The 24,833-nt window shown below is 38.0% G+C and overlaps 1 protein-coding gene across 1 annotated transcript; it reads left to right on the top strand.

Annotated features, from left to right (window-relative positions):
- The first annotated feature begins 6,578 nt into the window (after positions 1 to 6,578).
- On the top strand, positions 6,579 to 18,967 carry LOC113231351 (segmentation protein Runt-like). Its single transcript, XM_026465641.1, has 3 exons — positions 6,579 to 7,372; positions 16,203 to 16,331; positions 18,095 to 18,967. Exons 1-3 carry the CDS (start codon positions 6,925 to 6,927, stop codon positions 18,742 to 18,744), a joined length of 1,227 nt encoding a protein of 408 aa, XP_026321426.1. The 5' UTR covers positions 6,579 to 6,924; the 3' UTR covers positions 18,745 to 18,967.
- The last annotated feature ends 5,866 nt before the right edge of the window (positions 18,968 to 24,833 follow it).

Genomic DNA, 24,833 nt, shown 5'->3' with positions numbered 1-24,833 from the left:
CAGTCGCACGACTTGTTCGTCCTGCCACTAGGTATTATAAAAATGTGAACACCTGTAAGCTGCCGATGATGATGTGTGGAAACCAGCTGCTACGGTACCGTATATAGATACGTCTGAAATTTGAAACTTCGGAAGGATTACATGCGTCTTCGTTATTCAAAAGTTTATTGCATTGAAGTAAAACTTCAAATAGCTAAGAAACGTCTGAAGGAGTACCCACATACATCTCATGACATGTATTTTTATCAGCAGCTTGAGTGCTGATAACTTGGGACTTCTCGACTTATGTCTCTGGGTAAAGGGCGCAGTAGCAGTTCCCCTCAGATCTTTGCGATGTAAAAGCTCTTAGTGGCGCTGTAACTGCTATGGTCAGGCGTGTCGCTTACCACCAGGCGCACGACTCGTTCGTCCCATCATTTGGTATATTAAAACAAACTTATCTTTGAAAATGCGGAGTAGTAGGTGCAGAGTTTTGTGATATAAAACCACATGTACTTGCTCGTTACCGGCTTTAACACCAGTAGCAAACCGTCTATAGGAAAAAACTAAACAGAAAATTAAATAAGTTGTTATGCATTCGCGTCGCTGCACCTTTTCACAGGCCACATTTAGTTTGAGTCCCAGATTTTTTTCGCATTACGCAGAGCGGCTTTCTGGCTGCCCTTGAATAGCACCAAAAGTCGGTAAATAGCCAACAAAGGGGGCCACAATGCAGCAATGGCAATGTTTGGGTGAAAATAAAAGAACGTCTTAGAACTGTAGGGCATTGTGCGCGGGCGCATTGTGCCCGGTTTACGGCAGGGGTTGCACAAAACCGCGCGGTAGCTGCCGGCGCGATCTTCAAAGCGACCGATGTTTGGGTACAATATTATTTTTATTGCCGTAATTGAGAGAAATTCAATGACAACCGTCTGTGAGCGCGCCGCGCTCGTCGGCGCTAGACGCGACTTTCTAATTTTTTACCTTGATTATTTTTTACTGCAATATTTATAGTATCTGACATTTAAAATAATGTAATCACTGGGATCTATATCTGTCACAGAAAATGGCATAGGCGGGTCACATAAGCCGCAGAACCGATTACCGGTGGAGCAGAAGGTGTTGGAGTGGAGACGGAAGACCAGTTCCAGAAGCGACGGCCTCCCGAATGCTAGATGGACGAGCTATATAGTTAAAGTAACCAAACACCACTGATAATGCTGTCTCACTCACTAAGTACTCACAAATATAATATAAACGTCACAGTCGACACGCCAAGAAGAAGAAGGTAACCAAAAAGACCTAGATGCAAATGGCCAAGGACCAAGGAGAACGACGTGCTAATGAGGAGGCCTACACTCAGCAGTGGGTGACTAAAGGCTGAAGAATCAGAATCATTAAGGATCAAACAATTTATACAATAAATACCAGTCAAGATACTAGCGAACGTGTTCGTTTACGGAAGTACTGCCACCTTACCTACTTCAGCCGCCAAGCAATAATGTCAGCATTACTGCGTTACGGTTTTGACTTGTCCACTTATGTTTCAGGGTGGCGGGCGCAGTGGCAGTATCCCTCAGGTAAAGCTCTGAGTGACACTGCTACTGCTATGGGCAGGCGTGTCGTTTAACATCAGCTAAACGATTTGTACGTCCCGTCACTTAGTGTCACAAAAAAAATCTAAACTTCATTTATATAATTTTACTTTATATACCTAATTTATTTTCATTATGATCACAAACTCTATACATTCAAGAGCACATCATGTTTCAAACTTTGGATCGTTCTTATCGTGAGCAGCATAGAGTTAAATTTAAATCTTTATCATCAAGCTGTACGTACTCTTGATCCACTAGGTACATAAACACACAACGGTTCTTTAACGACATATTAACTGTTTTAAATGAATTTGAAATTGACTGTAAAACGTTAATTGTTTTTTAAATTATATTTTTCGCTAAACTTTTTGTATAGCATATACGAAAAAAATCCAATTTTTATTTATTTATTTTATCTACTATTTTATCGGATCTAAATGGCGTAAATTTGTTATTTTTTCATGGGACTTCTAAAGATCCCGAAATGCTGGTTTGTTTGAAAAAACACATTTTTTTTTTTATTTGGCAAAATTTACTAGTATACGCAATTGAAATATATTACAGTAAGAACGTAATTACAGTAAGAGCTCTCTTTAATATCCTGCCAAAGCCTGTAAAAGTTAAGAATACACCAAAAATTAAAAAAAACACTCACTCATCAAGGCAAATATAACACTAAATATAAATAAAAAATATTTAATAACAAGGCACAAGTTAAAAAAATGCATCTCACTATTGCTTGTGAAATGTTTACAAATTTTCTTCTGGAGATTTTAATAACGATTTTTTTAACTCTGAAAAGGTGTATAATAAGAAGTTCAAGCGAGATTTTTAACTTACCTTACCTTACCTTAGAAAAATTCGTAAGGTCCGCTGGTTCGTTCCGTGTCTTAGTTGGTAGGTGTCGGTTCGTATCCGGCCGGAGCGAAGGAACTTTTTCTGAGTATTCGATCTTTGTATTAATAATTATAACAAACCAGTGAAGTAATTTCACAAAAAATAATTGAATTCATTAAATCAATTCAATAAAATTTTTAAACTAACATCCTTAATTCTTTCCTGTCCTTAATTCTTTCCTTAATCCTTTTTTTCTGAGTGTTTTTTCTGAGTGTTCGATCTTTGTATTAATAATTATAACAAACTAGTGGAGTAATTTCACAAAAAATAATTGAATATCAATTCAATAAAAATTTAATTAACATCCTTAATTTAAATTTCATTACATTCACTCTCTATTTCACATTTTGCTGTAACATCAAAATACAAATTAAAATATTTTAGGCATGTTTAGAAGCACATCAAGTTTGACATTTTGAATTGTTTTATCACAAGCAATATAGAGTTGAATATAAACCTAAGTATTTTATATGAGGCATTTGTTGAGGTATTTTTGAAACAACAACAAAACTATTTAAAACAACAAATACCTATTCTGCCCTCGTAACGAAAAAAGGAACAACTATGCGTACTTTATACAGCAGTTGTGTCTTTCTACGTTCCGCGGGTAGTATTACAATAAAAATTCAATTTTTAACTACACATTTTTGAACAGAATTCCACTTCCAAATAGATACTCCGATTAAGATTTTTTTATTTATAATATTAAGTGTCGGGACGAATAATTCGTGCGTCTGATGGTAAGCTAAACGCCTGTCCATGACAGTTGCAGTGCCACTCAGAGTTATAAATCGCAAAGATCTGATGGGCACTGCCACTGCGCCCATCACCCTGACACATAAGTTGAGAAGTCCCATGTGCCTATAATTTCACTAGCACCCTTACACTTCAAAACCGGAACGAAGTAATGCTAACATTACTGCTGACATAGGTAATGTGGCAGTTCTACCCTGTTCAACTCTTTCACAATGACTCTACTGCAACGAAACCTAAAAATGAACATGTTAACTATGAGAAGGCGATTAATTTTGACATCTGCACTATACCACCTTTACCACAAAAAAGTCTCATAAAATTTTACAACTCAAACCAATTGCAAAACCATAAAGTATGCCAATTTTTTTTTCACGTCAATATTTAGTCGGGCCTTTTAAATACCATTAAGCTAGTGGAAAACAAAAGAAAAATCCTTTAGTCGGTGAGGTATTAGACGATAAATAATAGGACGTGGCCATAAAATAAACAAGAGATAAACTTTCAAAGACACCGAAATTGTTGTTTGAAAGAAGGCCGAAGATAATTTTATAGCATTTGTTTTAGGGTCATTGCAGGTTAACGAAAATGTTTATCAGAGTGCATAGTTTTATTTTATTGGTATGTGTTTGGTTTATTACGTGCTATTGAAGTCTACATGGCCAGTATACATTCTATCGTGCTAATATTCTTTTGCACGTTGTATTTTCGGATTTTTAACCTAGTGAAAATATGTACCACTAACACATTTGTCTAGTAAATTGACGGGACAAATTTTTAGAGCGAATGAAAATATGGGAAGGATAAGATAGATGTCCTTAAAAAAGGGTAAAATTAAAAGAACCAAGAGAAAACAGGCGTATATTAAGGCATTTTGCCAATGCTTCTATACGTGTAATCTGTGGGTCAACTTTACGCAGAAGACAATCAACGCCCTGCGCGTTCAGTACAACAACGCGTTCAGGGTTTTATTGGGTTTGCCACAGTACTGCAGCGCATCAGGCATGTTCGCGGATGCCCACACGGATGGTTTCCATGCTATCCTTAGAAAGAGAGCTGCCTCATTAATAAGTCGTATCCGTTGCGGCACGAATGAGATTCTGCGCGTTGTGGCTGGTAGAGTGGATTGCCCAATCATGCTACATTGCATGAAACTGCATTTAAAACCATGTCGATGACTTATTTGATATTTAATTTAATTTGTTTAATTATTCTATGTTTTTAAGTTGCCTTTTGTTTATTTTAATGTGTGTAAACTTATTGAATTAACTGTAAAATATGGACTGTAGTTGTCTGAATAAATGATTTTTTGATTTGATTTGATTAAGATAATAGTTATAACAACTTTTTTTTATAAAAAACCTACCCCAAAAGTTTGTGGAATTACATCTGTTTGCTAAGTTTTATTAGAGTTGGTTAACAGAAAGTGAGTGAAATTTAAACAAACGAATTCATCCCCTAATTTGCCACCTTTGGAGGTGAATATTTTCTTCTGATTTGAATGAGACCACAACTGAGGTACCTGCTTTCCAACAAAAAATAATCATGGAAATCGGTTCTCAAAATTTGAATGTCGGAGTAAGCTCGTAACGTACTAAAAAAAAATACAGCTGGGGCCTTGCCATGAACTCTTATTACAGTTCGGTATAGGTTCGTAACGACAAAAAAGGGGAATGGTTATCACCAGTACACTTCATGTAGCGCTGTCTCACAACGATTAATTTTAGATCCTAAACGAATCGTAATAAGAGTTTATGGTAAGGCCCCTGAACTGATAACCTGCTCCTATTTTTGAAGTCGGTTAAAAATAATATAATGCATATGCATTATAGTCGAAATCACATTAGTAATGAAACTATTCATTATGGTGAAGATTTCAATTATTTATATTTTCAAACAAACCATTTCGGACCTTTTTACACGTCCAAGAGTCACGGCTACCGTCAGTCTTCAGCCTTTGATAAATTAAAAATTACTTGCTTCAGTAACTATATTTAAATTAGTTATTTCTGTAACTATGGTTCAGAATAAGGTGGTTTGCATTAGTATTAGACATAACTGGTTGATGACTGTACCATCTCAGGCAGCCGCGTTTATGGAGACTGGTAAATAGCACAAAACGTTGATTTGTTTGAAAACACAAAAAGTATACGAAAAATAAAGTCGATATCGAAATCGCACTTAATTATTACTGTTCTAGAATTGTTATGAAATTAGCAGAATGACTCTAAAACAATTTTATTGTTGTTTACTAAGCTATAAAAAAAATTATTTGCGAACGCCCGTGAAATGTGTTCAAAAGTTTACGCACGCGGCTGTACAAAGTTTTCCCGCGTGATGTCACGCGAGAGTCAGAAAGCGCGGGAAACTCGGCAAACTTCAGCGGCTACGGCTAGTTTGTCGGTCCGCCCCGCGCCCCGCCCCTATCGCTGTCACGCTCGCAAGGTGTTTCTCGCTCACACCTCGCGGCTAACCGCACGCCGACGCCGGCAATATTCTTTGTTTAGTTGTTTGCAATCCTTTTTTTCTTTAACACACTAAGTCGCGAATTTTTAATAATTTACGTTTATATTTTGTTTACATGCAAGTCTAGAGGCTGTCTGTCACTTAGTACGGTTTGTAGGATTCTACATGAAACACGTATTAGTAAATCTCACTTTGTTAATAGAAAACTATTATTGTTAAGTAAGGTTTTAAAGAGAAAATAACTTGCAAACTTAAGTAACTTTTATCTGTATTTCAAATTGTATGTATTGGATATTAACCCAGTAAGTACACGCAACCCAGGTAAAAAAATTTTATACTCATTAAACGCCATAACGAACTGTGTGAAACTTTCCAAATATAAAATTATTAAAAGTGTCAGTGATGCCACCCTATCTTTGCAAATCGGCATTCCTGGCGTGCCTCCGCGATAATGAAGTGCCACCCCGCGAAAGCGTTCGACGCTCTCCCGCCAACTCCAAACACGAAATTCATAATTTTTCATGAGCTCGTTGATAGGTTTTCGCACCGGCCGCGGTTTCCCGCCGCCCCGCGGCCTAATTACCGCCGCCTCGCGATACGTCACCGCGGTGATTCAAAAAAATCCACCCATCCCTCTCCCACCAGCCGCCCGCGTGCGGCGGCATCCCACTCCGGCGAGCATTTTTATAAAAACGCAGACACCAACCGCGACCGTCCCGCTCGTTCCCACTGCGGCTCCGCGTTGCCCACACCCTTCGTCTCCTTCCCGCTTTTTACGAGACGTAGGGGCCCGCCACCCGGGTGGGGGCGGCGACCGCGCGAACGCAAATATTGACCATCGGAAAAAGTCGCATCGTATCGCAGTCATCAGTCGAAACTGAGTCCTCGTGAGCACGCGTTCTCGCCACGACTTCGGTGCGCGTCGTGCGTCTTCGGCTTGCGGTCTCGACGAGTCACAGCCCGTTTATTTTTCCGAGTCCCCCGCCCGGCGTCTTCGTCCGCGCCCAACAAGTGGTGGAGACGCTCGCTCGCACTCGCGGCTCACACGGCGTCTCGCGTCCATACTTCGCACAACTTTCTGGAGCGCTCCGCGCGTATTTTGCCGCTTCGCCGCGAGTTTGAAATTGGATCGCGTGCTTAAAACTTTTATCCAAGTGTATAAAGACTACAGTGACGTGACAGCAGACTTTAGTGGCGTGTCGAGTGGTGTTCTGAGGGTAGACTGGAGTCGATGCACCTCCCGCACGCAAGTCCTACTGCCCCCACCATGGCGGACGTTTATTCTCATATCTATGAGTACTACCGGCAAAGTCATGGGGAGTTGGTGCAAACTGGATCACCAGCTGTGCTTTGTTCAGCGCTACCAGGACATTGGCGATCGAACAAGTCGCTTCCAGTGGCGTTCAAAGTAGTTGCTTTGGACGACGTACAGGATGGAACTCTAGTGACGATCAAAGCTGGCAATGACGAAAATGTGATGGCAGAGCTCAGGAACTGCACAGCGGTGATGAAGAATCAGGTGGCGAAGTTCAACGACTTGCGGTTCGTGGGGCGCAGCGGGCGCGGCAAGTCGTTCTCGCTGACCATCACCATTAGCACCTTTCCCAGCCAAGTCGCCAGTTACATCAAAGCCATCAAAGTTACTGTCGATGGACCTAGAGAACCTAGAACTAAACAAAGTGAGTAATTACGCATTGTTAACAATATTATAATTAATACTTTGAACTATATTTTATGAGCCTAAAATTGCAATTATAAATTAAATGATACTCTTAAAACTTTTTTTAAACTGAGGAACTTTACGAACATCATCAGATTATTTAACTTTCAGTCCTGATAAAACTCATAAAGAAAACATAACCAACCATGTGGAGCATTAAAAGTTCTGAAATCGTAATCGTGGAACAATAAAATGTATAATTGTTTCAAAGTTTTCGCGTTGCGCACACGCTGGTCCCTGGCGCGCCGCCAGTCCGAGACCGATTTTGCGGCGCCGCAGCATTCAACCACATTCACGGATTTTATTTTAATCTTTGATATTTTAAAAGTAATAAATCGTCTGTTGGTGATTACTATGACAGCTACATATCCCATAATCTCCACAAAATGTTCTGAATTTATTCAAACTAATGTCAAATTTGCCAATTTGGTAAACATGTTGTTGGTAACATTTGTTGGTAGTTACTTGGAAATAAGAGCTTTACCAATTTGGGTGCGGAGTAGGTACTATACATAGAAGCTTCCTACAGTTACCAAAACATCGATAATACTAATGAAAATGTTATATTAAATACTAGGTCAAGTAAAATATAGAAATAAGATTTTATACGTACGAAATTATGATTTCTTAGCAAACATTAAAACAACACAAACACTCCCGAATAAACACATCTAAGCAATTGTAGCGAACGTGAGAAGCAGTCAATCACAAAGACATTAATTACTCCGTTTAATCTCCAAACTACTCGAAGAATTATCGTTAAGGCGGCGACGACGAAAATAAACCGATTGTCTGCAGGAGAGTGAACTCGGGAGAACATTAAGAGATGTTTTGACTTGGTCTTATAAATGGTTATTGGTGTTTACAAGACGAACATGATTTTAAACTTACTCGCTGTAAAATAAGACGTGATGCGGGTGTTGCTCTTCCTTTTATAGAGGGAGAATAATTAAGTGTAATTGAAAATTCCAATAATAAAGTGCAGTCTGTCTTCGAAGTGACACGATAGTTGTGTTTTAAAATTTACGACAATCGCTCTAAGTGCATCATAAAACTGACCAAAATCAAAACTTATTAGACGTATGTACAACGGAGTAAAAACAAGAAAATACAAATAAGTAATGAAACAAACATGGCAAATGTGGAAAGCATGACAGAGAACTACGGAGCGTAAAGCCTTGGAAGATATCGTGTCACCGCCTGTAATAGTCAAGAACACTAAAAATTAACAAGCACATACATCTGACCAAAAACAACAATAAATATTTATACATACATAACACATAAGACACATGTTAATAGAAATTTGCATCTTGAAATTTTTGTCAATGTATCTCATTTAAACCAAGCCGCAAGAAATGATCGGAATGCTAATAAAGACGCAACCCAATCAAGAAATCACACAAGAATCATAATGTTTGACACCACAAATCTATTTTAGAAGTTACAACGTTCACCGAGACCGTCTGTATAAACAAACGCCGCCCAAACTTCGGCCAATCATAAAAAGACAGTATGCGGAAAAACTAACATCCTCGGGTAATAAAGATCAAAGGCAAAAGGGTAATATAGCGATCAATGGCGACGCTTGATGGTTACAGCGCACTAATTAACGCAGAGAGTTAAACAAACATCATATAATTAGAGACGTGGATATTCATGTCGATTGTGACGTCTGTACTTGCTATTGACGACTTTGATAAAAATGAGTAGAAGCCGAACTGACAACCATATTAAGACTAAACTAGTATAGGACGACGATGGACTGACGACCAGAGAGAGGCACAGGATCGGGAGAGTTGCGTGCTCAGGGAGAGGCTTATGTCCATCAGTAGAGCTCCTTTTAAAAGAAGAGTTCGTCCAGGGAAGTACCTTACCTATTTCTGCCGATAAGCAGTAATGGGGCACATTACTGTGTTTCGGTTTTTAAGGGTCAGGGTACTGGTAAAATTACAGGCACCTGGGACTTGTCTACTTATATCTATATCTTAGGGTGACAAGCGCAGTGGCATCCCTTAGATCTTTGCGATTTAAAACTCTGAGTGGCACTGCAATTGGTATGGACAGGCGTGTCCTTTAACACCAGTAACATACCAATAAAAAATGTGAATGCGTGTAAACTAATGATGATGATGTCGAAGACAGCTGCTACGGTACTGTATATAGGGACGTCCCACATTTTAAAACTTCAGAAGAAAGACATGCGTCTTCGTTATTCAAAAGTTGATTGCGTTGAAGTGAACCTTCAAATAGCTGAGAAACTTCTAAAGTATCTACATAACTTTCAAAACTCAAGAGAACTTTCTGGAAAACAATAGTCGTATTTAATATATTCGGCACTCGCAGTTCCAGTGGTTACCAAGTTTCATGGTGCGGACTGCGGCCGCGGGCGCGTAGCAGATGTAAACAATCTCGGGCCGCGCCGTAAAGTCCCGTTTGATCTCCCCGCACCACCCCTGCCCCTTCACACGCCGCCTCTAAAATATGGATTTTATGTCCCTGCTGGCTGCTGAAATACCACATCCACACCCAGCGACCCTCATAACCGGCCAACTGACTCATGTCAAGGATTTAATCAGTTCCGACTTGATTTCCTACGTTGTTGGATTTCTGTACATGAAATATCGTAAGGTCTCCAATGTTGCTAATTTACTTTTTTCTAATGTTTGAAATGACTAAAGACCGTAATGATCTTGATAGTAGCTCGAAAGGTAACAACTAGGGTTTTCAGTAGAGATGCAACGAATATTCGGCAACTATTCGGTATTCGGCCTATTCGGCCAGTTTTTTCAGTATTCGGTATTCGGCAGAATATTAAGTAGTATTCGGCCGAATACCGAATACTTAAAAAGTAGCAAATATCTTATAAAAGGGAATAAAAAAAAACAATTTAATCGAAACATTTAATTATCCAACAATCATTAATTGCGAAAACAAGAATACAACATCAGTATTTTTAATATTTAAAATTAATTAAAGGCAAATTGTGGTGAATAAAGACAAGTTTTTCGGCATTTGTTGGTAAGAGACGATTGCGCTTTTCTTCATATACAATACCTGCTTCTGAGAATAGTCTCTCACTGTAAACACTAACACGTACCGCATCAAAACGTGTCCTAACTTGTTAGCGTCGACGTCAATTATACTGGATCACCCGCCGAATATTCGGCGGCCGAATATTCGGTATTCGGCTGGAAGCGCCGCCGAATATTCGGTATTCGGTATTCGGCCAAATCACTATTCGTTGCATCTCTAGTTTTCAGTCTCTTTGCATTTCCGTATCCCGGGAAAAAAAATCGAGACTCCCGGAAAAAACGACATTTCCGAAACTGTTTCAAAAGTAGGTTTCCATTTTTTTTTATACATGATACTTAATGACAAGACCCACAAATCGTGCGCCTAGTGGCAAGCAACACGCCTGTTTGTAACAGGTGCAGTGCCACTCGGACCTTTCATCGCAAAGATCTGAGTGATACTGCCACAGCGCCTGTCGCCCTAGATGTAAGTTGACACGTCTCATATGCCTGTAATACCACCAGTACCCTTGTTCAAAACCGTAACGCAGTAATGATGACGTTACTGCTTGGCGGTAGAAATAGGTAAGGTGACATGTACTTCCATGGACGAACTCTATCACATTGAACTCTACTGCTGCTAAATTTATATGCTAGACATTTAGACAGTCAAAACATGATATTTCAATTAAGTTATTTAAAAAAATTATTGAAGTTATTTTTGCATTTTTATAGTAGGTACGTAAGAAACAAATGGCGTTTAATGCAGTTTATGACAGAGATTTGAGTTTGATACTACCGCTCTTAAATCTCCACAAATTATACTCTACAGCTCATTTCTACAGCATTGTAATGTCCATGTAACTGGCTAAAAAATGGGTGATGGTTTAGATAGATAGATAGATAGATAGAAAATTCTTTATTGTTAGCACCACATTACAATATACAGATTACAGTATACAGGACAAAAGGACAAAAGGTTTAGTCGATTTTTAATACTTTTTAATTAAATACATAATTAAAAATAGCCTGGTAAAAATCCTATGTAACGGGTGACCAAATAGACAACCACAAATTACATCCAAACTCACGAGAGATAAATGTAGGCCATAAAAATATTTCTCCGAGTCAGGGAATCAAACCCGGGACCTTTGTGTGGCAGATTTTAGTCGCGATATTTCCGAGAATGAAAACATTACTTTCGAATCTCGAAAATACCAACAAATTGTCGATATTCGAAATTTCCAGGACTGAAATTCCCGGTATGATAGCCCTAGTGGCAACGTTCATGAAAACTGACATCTTAATAAGAAAATGTATGACTCTGAATTCTTGATTCATTCAAATCAATAAAACTTTAACAATGAACAATCAGAGGGACGAAATAAAGCCGTATAAATGTGGTGTTCGTTATGGGAGACCGTCGCCGCCGTCCGGGTTATGAGCCATAACTCTGATTCAATTTATTTGACACGCGGCCGTCTCTTCCACATTAATTTACGAGTGACAACAGGCTCGCATCTCGTTCAGTTATTTAATGCCCGTTTTGACACTTACGAGTGGTATCTTTCATACATTTATTGTCTATCGGCCCTAGTTTGCCCGCGACGGCTTTTGATTTTAGTTGGAAATTCTAGTAAGCTAATTCCGTGTCTTTATGACAGTCATAAGGATCTTATATCTCTTTTACTTTAACGAACTTGTTAATAAAAGTTTCCTATCGAGTTCCTAGGTTTTCGCGACTGCCACGCTCCTATGGCCACGCTGACATGGTTTTGTTTCAAAAAACAAATACACGCGATAATGTTAGCTGAATCAATACATCCGAAAAAAAATGTACTAAAATCGATAAAAATGTATTCAGAGTTTTCGAAATCTTTTGATTTGTTGAAACAGCGAAAAAAAAAATTTACACGACAGAGATGTTAAGGACCATCTTGTATCAAGATAAATCACAACTTAATAGAATTGGTACAAAGAATTTCCCCTTTCTTATTAACTGTAATAGACAAAATATGACTCAGTAAACAGCCCCAGGTGTTGGTGGGTTTAAATAAAACAAATGTACGCAAAAGAAGTTCTAAAGTTTCATTTAAACTTTCGAACTTTGTCTTCTTTTGTTACCAGCAACTTTTACTAACAAAATAGGAAGTATTGCCTGTTGTATTATATTCGAGTCGATATTATCTCAGATCGAATTCAAAATTTTCCCGTGCTAATACGGTTCATTTTGCTCTGGTCGAGCGGTAGGGACTCTGGCTTTATTTCAAAAATTGTATTTTACAAACGAAATTAAAGCCTTTGATATAAAGCCATTGATATAAAGGATTGATATAAAAAAATCATCGAGATATGTAAAGCACCTATAGAATGCAACGGTTTTCTTTTAAAATTTCGAGATACGTTTCTGTGTTTTTTTTTTCTATCGCGAAAATTTTTAGGAATTGTGCTTTTGCAACATATAATAATCAGTGTATACAATTTTTTTTTCTAAATTCAGTTTCAACACTTTCATTGTTATGTAATATAATAATACAATAATCATATAATATATGTGATATATCCATTTAAAGCCTTTTGAGGGAGTATATGCTCTTAATATTCCCCATGACAGAAAGACTCGGAGAACAGAACTAATTGAATACTGGCATTAAGGAATAGAGCGGCCGTTTCCGAGTTCCACATTTAACTTAATATTGTTCCACTGGTGTTCTTGCCGGGATGCCGCGAGACAGCGCCCGACCATCCATCACTTTAAGATTTGGGTAACTCACGAGATACTCGCTGATCTCCATCGAATGAGCTGTGTTCACAGAAATAAACATCTCTGTGCAAACACTCCCAGTACGTAAAAACGTCAAAGCGCTTTGACTGACTACGAGAAAACAAAGGAATCCTAAACAGATTACGAAACAAGCTCAAAAGTAGGATATCCTCACAAAAAAAAACTCGCAAGATTAAAGAGCCAAGAAGCACGTGTTTACACAACTGAAACAAAGTAGACGAAGTGATCGTAAACTGTTTAATCTGGTAATAAAAACATCGATGCACCTGATCACATCGATTAAGACGGCTGAATTAAATATGCTGTTAAAGCTTTAAATAGACGTCGGCAGTGGCGTCTTCAGTAGCCTATCGATTAAACAAATAAAAATGAGTTTCGCTAGTTGAAAGGCTAAAGGCAACGTGACGTTAGAGCGTCATAAAATCGTACGGCACAGAGGAGCCGGGTAGCGCGGTAGTAAAGTCGTTGTATATACAGCCCCTTGTTATGCCGACGTGCGTGGTAAACACCGCCGTATGTCGCCGCGTTTATGGCCTGCCTTTGTGACTTGCGGACGCAGAAAGACGTTTGTGACATCGCATCGCCAATCGTATCTCATGGAAATAATATTATACAAGAGTTCTTAGGTGTTCGCGATTGTTACACATAAGAAATGAAACTATTTTTCCGGATTTAAATCGCGTATATTTGTTTTTAAATATAAAGCAAATCATACATGCGGATAAGTTGAAGATTCCACGCCAAAACCACAGGCCTCGTGTGAAACCACCAACAGTCGAGCGAGCGAAGACCTGCCGTTTTACCTTACGTGAGAGGTGTTACAGAGAAGATCGGAAGAGTCCTCAGGCGTGCATCTATCAAGACCTATTTCAAGCCCCTGAGGAAGATTTCTCATTTCCTGAGACCCGTGAAACGTAACATTGTATAACGTTTGTATAACACATAACGTTTTACAGGATGCAGGAGTTTACAAGCTTGACTGTGAGTGCGGTATCTCTTATATTGGACAAACGAAGCGAAGTATTTGTACCCGCGACAAAGAACGTATAGCTGATGTCAAACACCGTCGCGTAAACAAGTCTGCAGTCTGCGAGCATGTCATGGATAAACCTACACATTCAATGACGTTTGACAAACCCCAGGTCCTAACAAAAGAAGTCCGTTATCTACCCAGAATGCTGCGAGAGGCCATTGAAATTAAAAAACATCCTAATTTCAATAGGGAAGATGGTTGCTCCGTACTACCAGTTTGGGATCCAGTATTTCCTCTGATGAAAAATCCCAAACAGACGTAAGACTGCAGTACTAAATAATATGTTTTAGTTTATTCTAATTTCTATTATTAAATAATAATAAATTGAACTTAATAAAAATTCATTCAATAAAATAATTTGTAAAACTTAATGTAGCGTAAATTGGAATGTTTTCTTTGTAAAATTAAAATAAGGTATTTAATTAATAACTATAGTGAAAAAATAGGGTGGTTTGCATTAATATTAGACATAACTGGTTGAAGACTGTACCACCTCAGTCAACCGTGACCATGGGACCTGTAAAGGGCCCGAAACGTCGGTTTTTTTGAAAAAACAAATATACGCGATTTAAATCCGGAAAAATAATTTCATTTCCTATTATACAAGAGATTTACGTTTGCCGCCACAGAGAACACTATTATCGTACAGCGAAAAATAGGCTTTTCACTCTTAAAAATTTCGAGAAACGCGAAAGTCAGAACGGCGGGTGTATCCCAACACGTTCGCTGTGTTACTACAAATCAGAAATTGACTCCCACGTGCATTTTTTTTATTTTGCAAATATGTTGAAATTGGTATATATTAATACATTTATGGATGAAAAAATTATTTCCAAAAACCCCCTTCCCATTTCTCAATTTTCCCAAGCGCCGCATATGTGATACACGCACGTATGAGTTTTTTACTTGGTGCCACATATATGGTGCATGCACGTACTAGTTCTTTTTTTTGGGTTTTATTTTCTGTTATAACCTGGTCACATTGGTTAAAATGTCATCCGGTAGCACATGTTAATTGTCACAATTTTAATGGTCCATACATGCAAGTAAATAAAGATGATCTAGCCTACACGTGCAAACTCTGTTTAACCTTTCAATTTATAAAGGACCACGCCTCGTATGTGGTGCACTCACGTATCGTTTATGATGCATGCACAACAGGGAACGTGTTATTAAAATCCAGTTGAATTTCGCACCTAATAAATGTACCAAAAATTTACTATTTAGTACCTATGCTTAAGAAAATTCTACCTCTATCAGAAAGAAGTTATGCCAATGTCAAATGTACACCATAGATATCAAAATGGAAAGTGTACCTCAAGTTACCAGTTTTTATATTAATTATAAAAACTTATTATTCCAAAGAATTACCTTATTAGTACCCTAAATAAAAAAAAACGCCAACTCGACCTGTTGACTAGTTTCTGAGAAATAAAATTAAAACGTTGAGAGTCAGAATAGCGGGTCTATAAACGTATCGAGTCAAATTTCATACCAAATGAATGTAGTCACCTGAAATTGTAAGTCATTAATAAAAAAAGTCTGAAATTAAGAATGCTTTTCAAGCATATAGTCAAGTTTCGAAATTTGCAAAAAACCATATTTTTTCGTCTTATATAAAAAAATATCAGAAAGCATAAACTTTATACTATTTGTAATTAACCGTTTTTAATCGATTTGAAAAAAAGAGGAGGTTCACAATGCGACTGTATTTTTTTACTTTTTTATTCTTTGTGTATGTTACACTATGCCTCCGACATTTGTTAACCAATTTCGATGATTATTGTTTATTGCAAGGAAGATACCTCAGTTGTGGTCCTATATCCTATCTCTAGGGGTGTCAAACAACTTTCCTTTAACCGATTTCAATAAAACTTGGTAAATAGATGTAATACCACAAACTTTTGAGGACGTTTTTTTTTTATAAAAAGATTATAATTGTTCTCTATTGTTGCAGCCTTCGGCTACGGCCACCCGGGCGCATTCAGTCCGTTCTTACTCAACCCCGGCTGGCTGGACGCAGCCTACCTCAACTACGCTTGGGCTGATTATTTCAGGCCACCGCAGGGAGCTACTCTGATGAAAGGTATTTAATTCGTTAATAATCGCAATTAATAAGTTTATTTAATTCTTTACCAATTAATTTGGGTACAAAATTAAAACCGCGGAAGTAAACCGTAAAGGAGTAACTTTATATATACTTTCATGATTCTCAGAATCACTATACATCGATAATATAAACCGTATATCAGTCACTACCCTTTGAATAAAATTGAAGTACAAAAAAATGTAAAAAATGTGAGTTATTGAGCACTTAATCGTATAAGGCAATACCAAAAGTACCTGACACGGAACAATGAGATGAAAATGTTTGATTAAGCCTCACAATGCTCTTTTAAAAGTGCATCAAATGTATTCTTCGGAATTTGCTAATTTAAAAATTCCGGCTCAACACTCCAAACACGTTGTTCGGAGCTCGCCTCTCAAGGCCGTACAGCGCCAAAGCGGCTCTAATAAAAGGAGCAACTCTTGAGCGCTGCAAAACAACATTGTCCGACCGAAGCATAACCACCCGCTGAAGTCCTCCGTCCACCATCCAGCGGGGGCAGTGGGGGCCACAAAACGGACAAAAAGCACCACCTTCACGTTCGAGAGAGTGTAGAGTCAATTTTATTCCAATGTAGCCGACCGCGCCACCGACCACTTTTTGTTTCCGTTCCTGAAACATGAGGAAAAATGTACTCATATTGAGTTTTATTTACATCTACTTCCCGTGAAGATATTTTTATTTATGATAACAAATCGTATAAATAATGTCTGTATATATAAAAATAAAATTGAATAGTTCATGAATCACACAAGATGTTTTCATAGTACTTATTCTACATAATAATAAACAATGTTTTTCTAAATAACATATAAACATGATCTATGTATATGTACTTGAAATAAATGCAATGTGACTGTATGCGGTATTATCACGGGACAAGCGCTAATTAAAAATTACATCCAAAGTAGAACAGAATCAAATTCAACGGTTGGGAATCACCTCAATCAGGCGCGACGCCGATATTGGCCCCCACCTCACCAATTTACCCCCTAGTTACGCCCCTCCCACACTCGCTGCCTTTTAAAGTGGTCTGCGTACCAGTGCCACCACTGTTGCAAACAGAAAAAGTGCAAAAGAGGAACGAGAGTTGCGCCACCTCCGAGCTCTTTGTGGCCCAATCTGCACCTTCATCGTGTCCTTTTTATGCGCCAGCTTCTCTTACACGCTATCGAGAATCAAAGCTCGCACGGGCACAAGAACTTTTTGAACATAGCTGCTAATGAAAATTTTACGTTTCGAGCTCTCTTTGTCCGCCCTCCATGGAGATAGCGCTTTCTAATCGCGATGAAGCTAGCTTTGTGGCACACACGTGTCCGCTGCAGCACATATACGCGTGTCTTGCATCGTTAATGGACCGCGCTCGTCCCACCGCGACGCGCTCCCGGCATAAAGGAGAAGTATCGTGCCGAATTACGCCGGAATGTCGTGTCTGCATCGTAAAGAACGACGTCGCGTTTGGATAAATAAATATTGCACCCTCGCCCTCCCAATATCGAACTAAAAAAACATCCCTTTCGGTGAAGCCGCCTTTAAACGCCTACAGATTGTACATTATCCTTAGTACGATTATGCACCCTCGTTGTTCGGGGAATCAGCAGAGTACCCTTGCGCCCTTTGCTGTCCCCTGAGGCTCGTCTCTCATATTACGTCATGTTGCAAAATCCGAGAACAGGTCTTGCAGTAGCAAAGAGCATAATGCTATAACCCGTGCATCTTACGTATTTTTTATTTGCCAACAGGTGGAGCAGTGCCCATGACATCCCCTCCAGTTGGATTGCCAGGATCTGAACTATTCCCGTTCCCACCGGCAATAACAAATCTGCCACCTAACGGTTTGATCCCACCACCAGGCACTTTCCTGCCGCCGAATGGACTTTTGTCATTTCCACCGCATCCTGCTGAATTGGCGTTGAAATCATTACCACCAGAATTATCCTTGAAGAACGGTATATCGCCATATGATGCTTTGAGACATTTACAAAGCAATGTGTCGTCAATGGATACGTCAAGTGCGCGTTTATCTCCGACGAGCAGCAGGCAAAGCGGCAGTCCGAGAAGTATAATCAACGGTAGTCCCGAAAGATCGAAGGCTGATTCCAAATCTGAAGCGAATTCAACCCACGAAGTGACAAACTCCGATGAATCAGACGAGGAGCCTATTGAAGTGGTTAAGTCTGCGTTCCATCCGACACGACCAGCAAATGTAGAGCTACAAGAAATGAAGCGAGTGCAGGCAGCAGACTCGACTGTGGCCGATCGGCCTAGGCATCGCAACGAACTAAAAGCACCCTCACAACGAACCACTCGTGTTCTGTCAACAAGCCCTACTTCAACGAAAATCACACACGGAGCGATACCAACGCAAAAATCCGTATGGCGACCGTACTGACTTTATAAGTGAGAAAATAGTGAATAATTGGAAACCTGTCTTCGCTGACGAAGACGTTAAAATGTGATAAACCAATGAGCTTGTAAATATTATAGGTATTATAAAATACATTGATTTATGAAAGATATTTATTGTTAGAATTATATGTAGAAATTTAGGATCCAGATGAAGTAATGTCTTGTCAAATTGTAAATGTTAATAATTGCTATTAATAAATAGATTACTATGTTGTTTTTATTGCAGATGTGTTCAAGCTTATCAATATGAAAGGAATTAATTGAAAACTTATTAATAACATTACATTTAATATTGTAGTAGCTGAAAGTACATGTAAAATATGTTTACAACAATTTTAAGCTTGTATAAATAATTCCAAAACGACTGATCAAGGAATAAAATGGGTTCAACCAAGACTCGTTTTAACATTGTAAATAATGTAAAAGATATTTATTAAAGACTTTACTGTAAAGATTTGCCCGCAGGCAACGAATATTATCTTGTAAATATGTATTTACTTAGAGTTATCGAAATAAAAGATAATGTTTTGAAAATTAAAACGATGTCTTTTCTGATACCTATTCAAGAAGAAGCCTACCTAAATCGAAAGAAGCTAGTTTTTTGCGGTATATAAGCCGCTAAACCGACAATTACTCCATGTAATGGTAAGTATAATAAATGCTGAATTTAAAAAAAACCTAATCAGACTAAAAAAAGCTTTTCTAATGGAATAAAAATAAAACAACTAAATCTGGCGTAGTAAACTTCATAAGTGTCGCTACAAACGTAGTAGACAGAATTGCGAACCCGGTTTTCCGACGATTCACCGTATGGGTAGGCGAGGTACGCTTTCAATTGTGTTTACACGCGAGTTGATCGGGTTAGCTGATTGCAGCTAGCGTACGTCGGCTCGACATCAGCACACTTTTCGATCAAGCATTTGCTTATGTTGATGATTTACATTTGAAACATTTAGAACGTCATTGATTTCTACCTAGCCACCAGAAAATTACTAATGAGAAGAAGCGGAGAACGACACATGTGTAATGGTAATGTTCATTTTTAGGTTCTTTTAATAATAATAATAATAATTAAATAGTTTATTAGTTTAAATAACAAATGGCTTACAAAATAAAGCCCGCCAAACTGCAATACAGTTTGTTGGCAGGGACACACTCTCATTAAATAATATGCCTCGACCCACTCATCATACACACACATCCGCATCCACTTATCGTACACACACACCACACATACTCATAAATACTAAACTACATACTGTTTAACCATTTGAGACTTGTAGCAACAATGTCTCCTTCACTTTCTTTTTAAACATCAGCTTCGATACATTACTTTCATCTATACTCAAATCATTATAGATGACCGGTACAAGATATTCCTTTGTTCTTTGACCGTAATAATTTATAATCCTAGGTACAATATACTTTTTATCAATAACAGCTCTAGTGGTATAAGAATGTTCATAATATTTTTTAAAATCATCCGTTCTGTACTCCTCCACTGCTATTAATAACTTGACCCTTTCATGAACCGGCAGCACCCTACACTTCGAGAACAATTCCACATAGTTTTTGTGACATTTTTCCTTTACATCCTTGTCAACCAACAATTTTAAAAACCTTATTTGCAGTTGCTTAATTTGGTCTAAATAAGATGTAAATGTGCGCCCATAACTACTAAGACAGTACGAGATAATAGAATCGGCTAGCGCATAATACACCATGTATAAAGTAGCCTTATCTACAATAAACTTAAGCTGAAAACATCTATTTAAAGATAGTCTAAGTTTCGAACATACATTTTCGACATGCAACTTCCATGAAAAATTATCATCAACTGTTAACCCCAAATATTTAAATTTATCCACTAATTCTATTTTGTTACAATTACAACTTATTTTTTTCTTGTGAAGACAATCATAAGAATGACCCAACACTGTAGGACTGTCAGAATATACTTTGCTATGGGGAGAATATACATGCATACATTTTGTTTTGCTATGATTTATAATTATACCATTATCATGAGACCATTTAACAATACTATCGAAATCTTCCTGAATCTTATATTCGATGTTTTTTAAATTGTTGTCAGCGTACACTAAACAGGTGTCGTCCGCATACATGTAAACCTTACAATGCTTAACTACATTACAAATAGAATTAACGTGCATGCTATACCCTATCGGTCCGTATACTGAACCAGTCGGCACACCATAGGTAATGTTAAATTTTTTACCAGTTTGCCCCTCTATAAGAGTCTGTAGCGTCCTGTCTTGTAAGTACGCTCGGAACCAATTGCTAAGCGGGCCACGAACACCACATTCGTTCATAGCTCGAAGCAGCTGACTATGTTCTAAAGTATCGAATGCCTGTTTGAAATCTATGAAAATGACTATCAATTGCTTCCGGTCATTTAGGCTTTGATTAACATAATCAGTGAAACCTGTCAGTGCAGTTGCAGTACTACGGCCTCTTCGAAAACCATGCTGAGAATCTAAAATTACGTTATTAGACTCTAAAAAGTTTGTCACTTGATTCATAATAATTTTTTCGACTATTTTATTGATTACCGATAATATTGCTATTGGCCTATAATTTGCATAATCGAAAGCAAGTGACGGGACGAACAGTCGTACAGCTGCATTGCCAATTAGGACCTCAAATCGCAAAGATTGATGGGCACAGCCACTGCCCCCGTCAACTTGAGACGCACAACGCACACGCACACACTCAACATAAGCAAATGAGACATAAGTTAAAAGTCCTATGTATGGCACTATTTCCCTAGAAGACTCTTTCACAAGGTGCTGTACTGCTACTTAACTTTCTGAAGGGCATTTAGCAGTTGCCTTATCTGCTTTGACTACACCACCGAGCAAAAGGTCGAGATGAAGAATCTTAATTTGTATAATAAATGCAGTGGATGTGAAGGCTCACAGCTACGCCTAGATATATGTATAGTTGAGAATCTGCACGAGTGTGTACTCGTACTTCGTACTCGTTAAACTGGGAGATCTTTATCCTCGCAAACCAAGAAGGCGATTTCGTGAACAGCATTGCTCATAAAAGCTTATGTTCGAATATGTACAATAACCTCTCACTTAGTAACACTGTTAACAAATACGTAGACAAAATATCAAGTAAAATCAAAGATTAAAAAAAGAGTTTTTAGCCTTTGCTAAAAATAAAATAAGCAAGTCAGAAAATGAGTGTACTGTGGAAGTAAACATATAATGTTGCTATGTACAGATGTCAACAAATCAAGCTACACATTGACGTATCTCGTTCTGTTGCACTGGAGGTGATATCTGTACGTCATTATTCTCAGCTACAAGTTACTATTAGTTATAGTTGATCGTACCGTCTGCCCGAATGATTTTTTCAACTTTTGGATATTTTTATCTTGGTTGTGTATGTTTTTTATGATATCAAATGATGTGCGCCTGATGGTAAGACATGCCCAAAAAACAATTGCATTACCACTCAAAGCTTTAAAAGAAAGTTGACAAGCCCCAAGCGCCTGTACTTTGGTCACCCTTCAAAACCGGAACGTTGAATGACATTACTGCTTCATGGCACAAACTTTTTCATAAAGTGCTCTACAAGTACTAAAATCTGCGTTTGTATTATGTAAATGCTATACATAGAAACTGTCATTGAAATGTACGTTTTCGCGTCAGGTATAATCAATTACATCAACTCCCTAGTTTATTTGGTTAGCTGATTGCAATCCGGCTGGCCGCCGCGCGGTCACTCGGAACGCTAACCGCGACTAGAGCAGACATTTTCTTATTTTCATTCAACAGTTTTTCTATAAGCAATTAAGGATGCAACTGTGAGTTAAACATCTCTATATTGTGGTATATTCTTTATTTACCTAGGTTAAATTTATCAAGCTCACACACATACATAATACGTTTTTTTAAATCATTCAAATTTAAGAAAATCCCATAATAAATGTAATTCTAATTTCTGTTATTAAGTTGATAAAAAAGCGAAACCTCAGCGTAGTGATGTTTTTAAGTCTCCGTCTGTGTTCTCTGCCGGACATTGTCGGGACATAAAGACGCTGAAAACGTAAAACGTCTAATTTAGAAAATATTACAAGAGAGTGATTTAAAGTAATTTTATTTTAACACGTTTATCGCCGTTATTGGTCAAAGTGACCACCATTTCTTCTACCTATTGGGGCCGTGGGGGGTTAAAATGACAGGCACGACGCACCTAACTCTGCAATGCTCGTTCACGCCGCAGGTGGCAAACGCTACGTATTTAGCCATATAACATGACCGGTGTGACCCTGACGGACTGCTGTTGCCAGTTGGTTTTTAAGATTTTTGATGGCATACGTACTTTTCTAGACTAAGAGGAAAAAATATATATATTTCGAATAAAAAAAATTACTTTCATTTCATATTGGATTTAAAAGCCACAAAGTAGGCAAAAAATGATAGATTTGAACTCAAATGAGAAACGTACGCCAGTTTTAGATAAACATCGATCGAACATTAACGTGTACATACTCTGCCCGGCATTGCGACCGGCGCGGTCTAAGCGTAATAATTATTGCGTTTGATTAAAATGCCCGGCACTAAATATACTCCCAAACTAGAGCCAAATAATGAAATTAAAAAAAAATATACAACGGTATACGCATGAGACCAAAAACAGTTATGAAAACCATTGTTATATTATGAACATTTTTGAAAATTCTAGTCAGCGACGAACGTGTTAAGGAGAAAAAATCGCAACTCTAAATTTATCCATATAAAAGATAAAAAATGCTCAACATTTTGTTATTCTCTATAGGTATATGTTTATATCAATGTGCACTAATTTATGTTCTGTTGATGTTATGAAATGTTTGTTTCTGCTTGTATTTGTGCTGAATAAACGTCTTATCTATCTATATCTCGAAAGTTACCGAAATGCAAAAATTTTTAGTAACAGTAGAGCTCGTTGTGAAAGAGTTCGTCCGGGGAAGAACTGCCATCTTATCTATTTCTGCCGCCAAGCAGTAATGAGAGCAACGTTCCGGTTTTGAAGGTTAAGGGTGCTGGTGAAATTACAGACACAAAAAAAATGCTATAATTATTACAAGTGAAATAATTTTCATTAATATTAATAGTGGATTTGCAAGAAAGGTCTATTTTCTCAGTAGATTTCAACGTTTACTGTTAAAGCGAGGTATTTTAAAGTGCGCCTAGATTTTAGGAGGTGAGGTGTGGTGGGTCGCCCCTCACGTCCGGCAATCCGCGCGGTGTAAATTAATATTAATGTGGATAAAATAAGAACAGGCGGAGAAAATTTGACACAGATCTGACATCGACAAGCGCCCGATGGCGACTGACGGGGCTGCGGACGATGCGGCGTGTCGTTAAACCGCTGGGCATTTTGCAAATTTTGGGATAATATGAATTTAATAACTAATAGGGCTTCAGTTCAAATCCGGAGTTTAGCAGGTTCCGTGTAGTAGGTACTTAAAGAGAAATATCTCCATATAAAAATAATGTACAAAGTTAGATATTTTATTCTTAATAATTCAGTTAAGACATTCATATAAGCCTTTTTTCAGGATTTTATATGATCGGATAACGAACGTCCTATCGTGTAACATATAAGAACTGTAAACAATATCCTTAAGTATATCGCGTTTTTTAACCGTGTATTTTTCGTGTGTATGTAACGCGAGACGAACTGCATTTGTGAACCAATTTTGATTCTTTTTTGTTGGAAAGAGGGAACCTCCTTATTGGTCCCATTTAAATTTGAAGAAAATATTCTACCCTTAGAGGGTTGCCAACTAGGGGATGATTTCGGTTTCGCGCACTTCCCGTTAACCGATTTCAATAAAACTTGGCAAATAGATGTAATTCCAATATAAAAAGCCGATAAGCAACCTTTGGTGTCGTCAGTTTTTTTATAATAAAAAAGTTGTTATTTAATAGTAAATTTTAAACCATTTTATCTTAAAATAATAACGCATAGAATGATAGTTTCATATCAAACGAACTGTCACAAGAGAGGCAAAAATCAAATTCATATAGGCTAGTTTTAGTAGTAGGTTAA

Source organism: Hyposmocoma kahamanoa, unplaced genomic scaffold (assembly GCF_003589595.1).
Source record: "Hyposmocoma kahamanoa isolate Upper Pololo Valley unplaced genomic scaffold, ASM358959v1 65, whole genome shotgun sequence".
Classification (NCBI taxonomy): domain Eukaryota; kingdom Metazoa; phylum Arthropoda; class Insecta; order Lepidoptera; family Cosmopterigidae; genus Hyposmocoma; species Hyposmocoma kahamanoa.
The sequence above is the reverse complement of the archived record's forward strand: the minus strand, read 5'-3'. Positions and strand labels throughout refer to the sequence as shown.

What these genes read in the sequence shown, in the direction of transcription:
- LOC113231351 (XM_026465641.1), top strand. Translation starts at nt 6,925, where the DNA reads ATGCACCTCCCGCACGCAAGTCCTACTGCCCCCACCATGGCGGACGTT. An exon ending in AGAACCTAGAACTAAACAAA is followed by an intron (nt 7,373 to 16,202) that starts GTGAGTAATTAC and finishes CTATTGTTGCAG; the next exon opens with CCTTCGGCTACGGCCACCCG. An exon ending in GGGAGCTACTCTGATGAAAG is followed by an intron (nt 16,332 to 18,094) that starts GTATTTAATTCG and finishes ATTTGCCAACAG; the next exon opens with GTGGAGCAGTGCCCATGACA.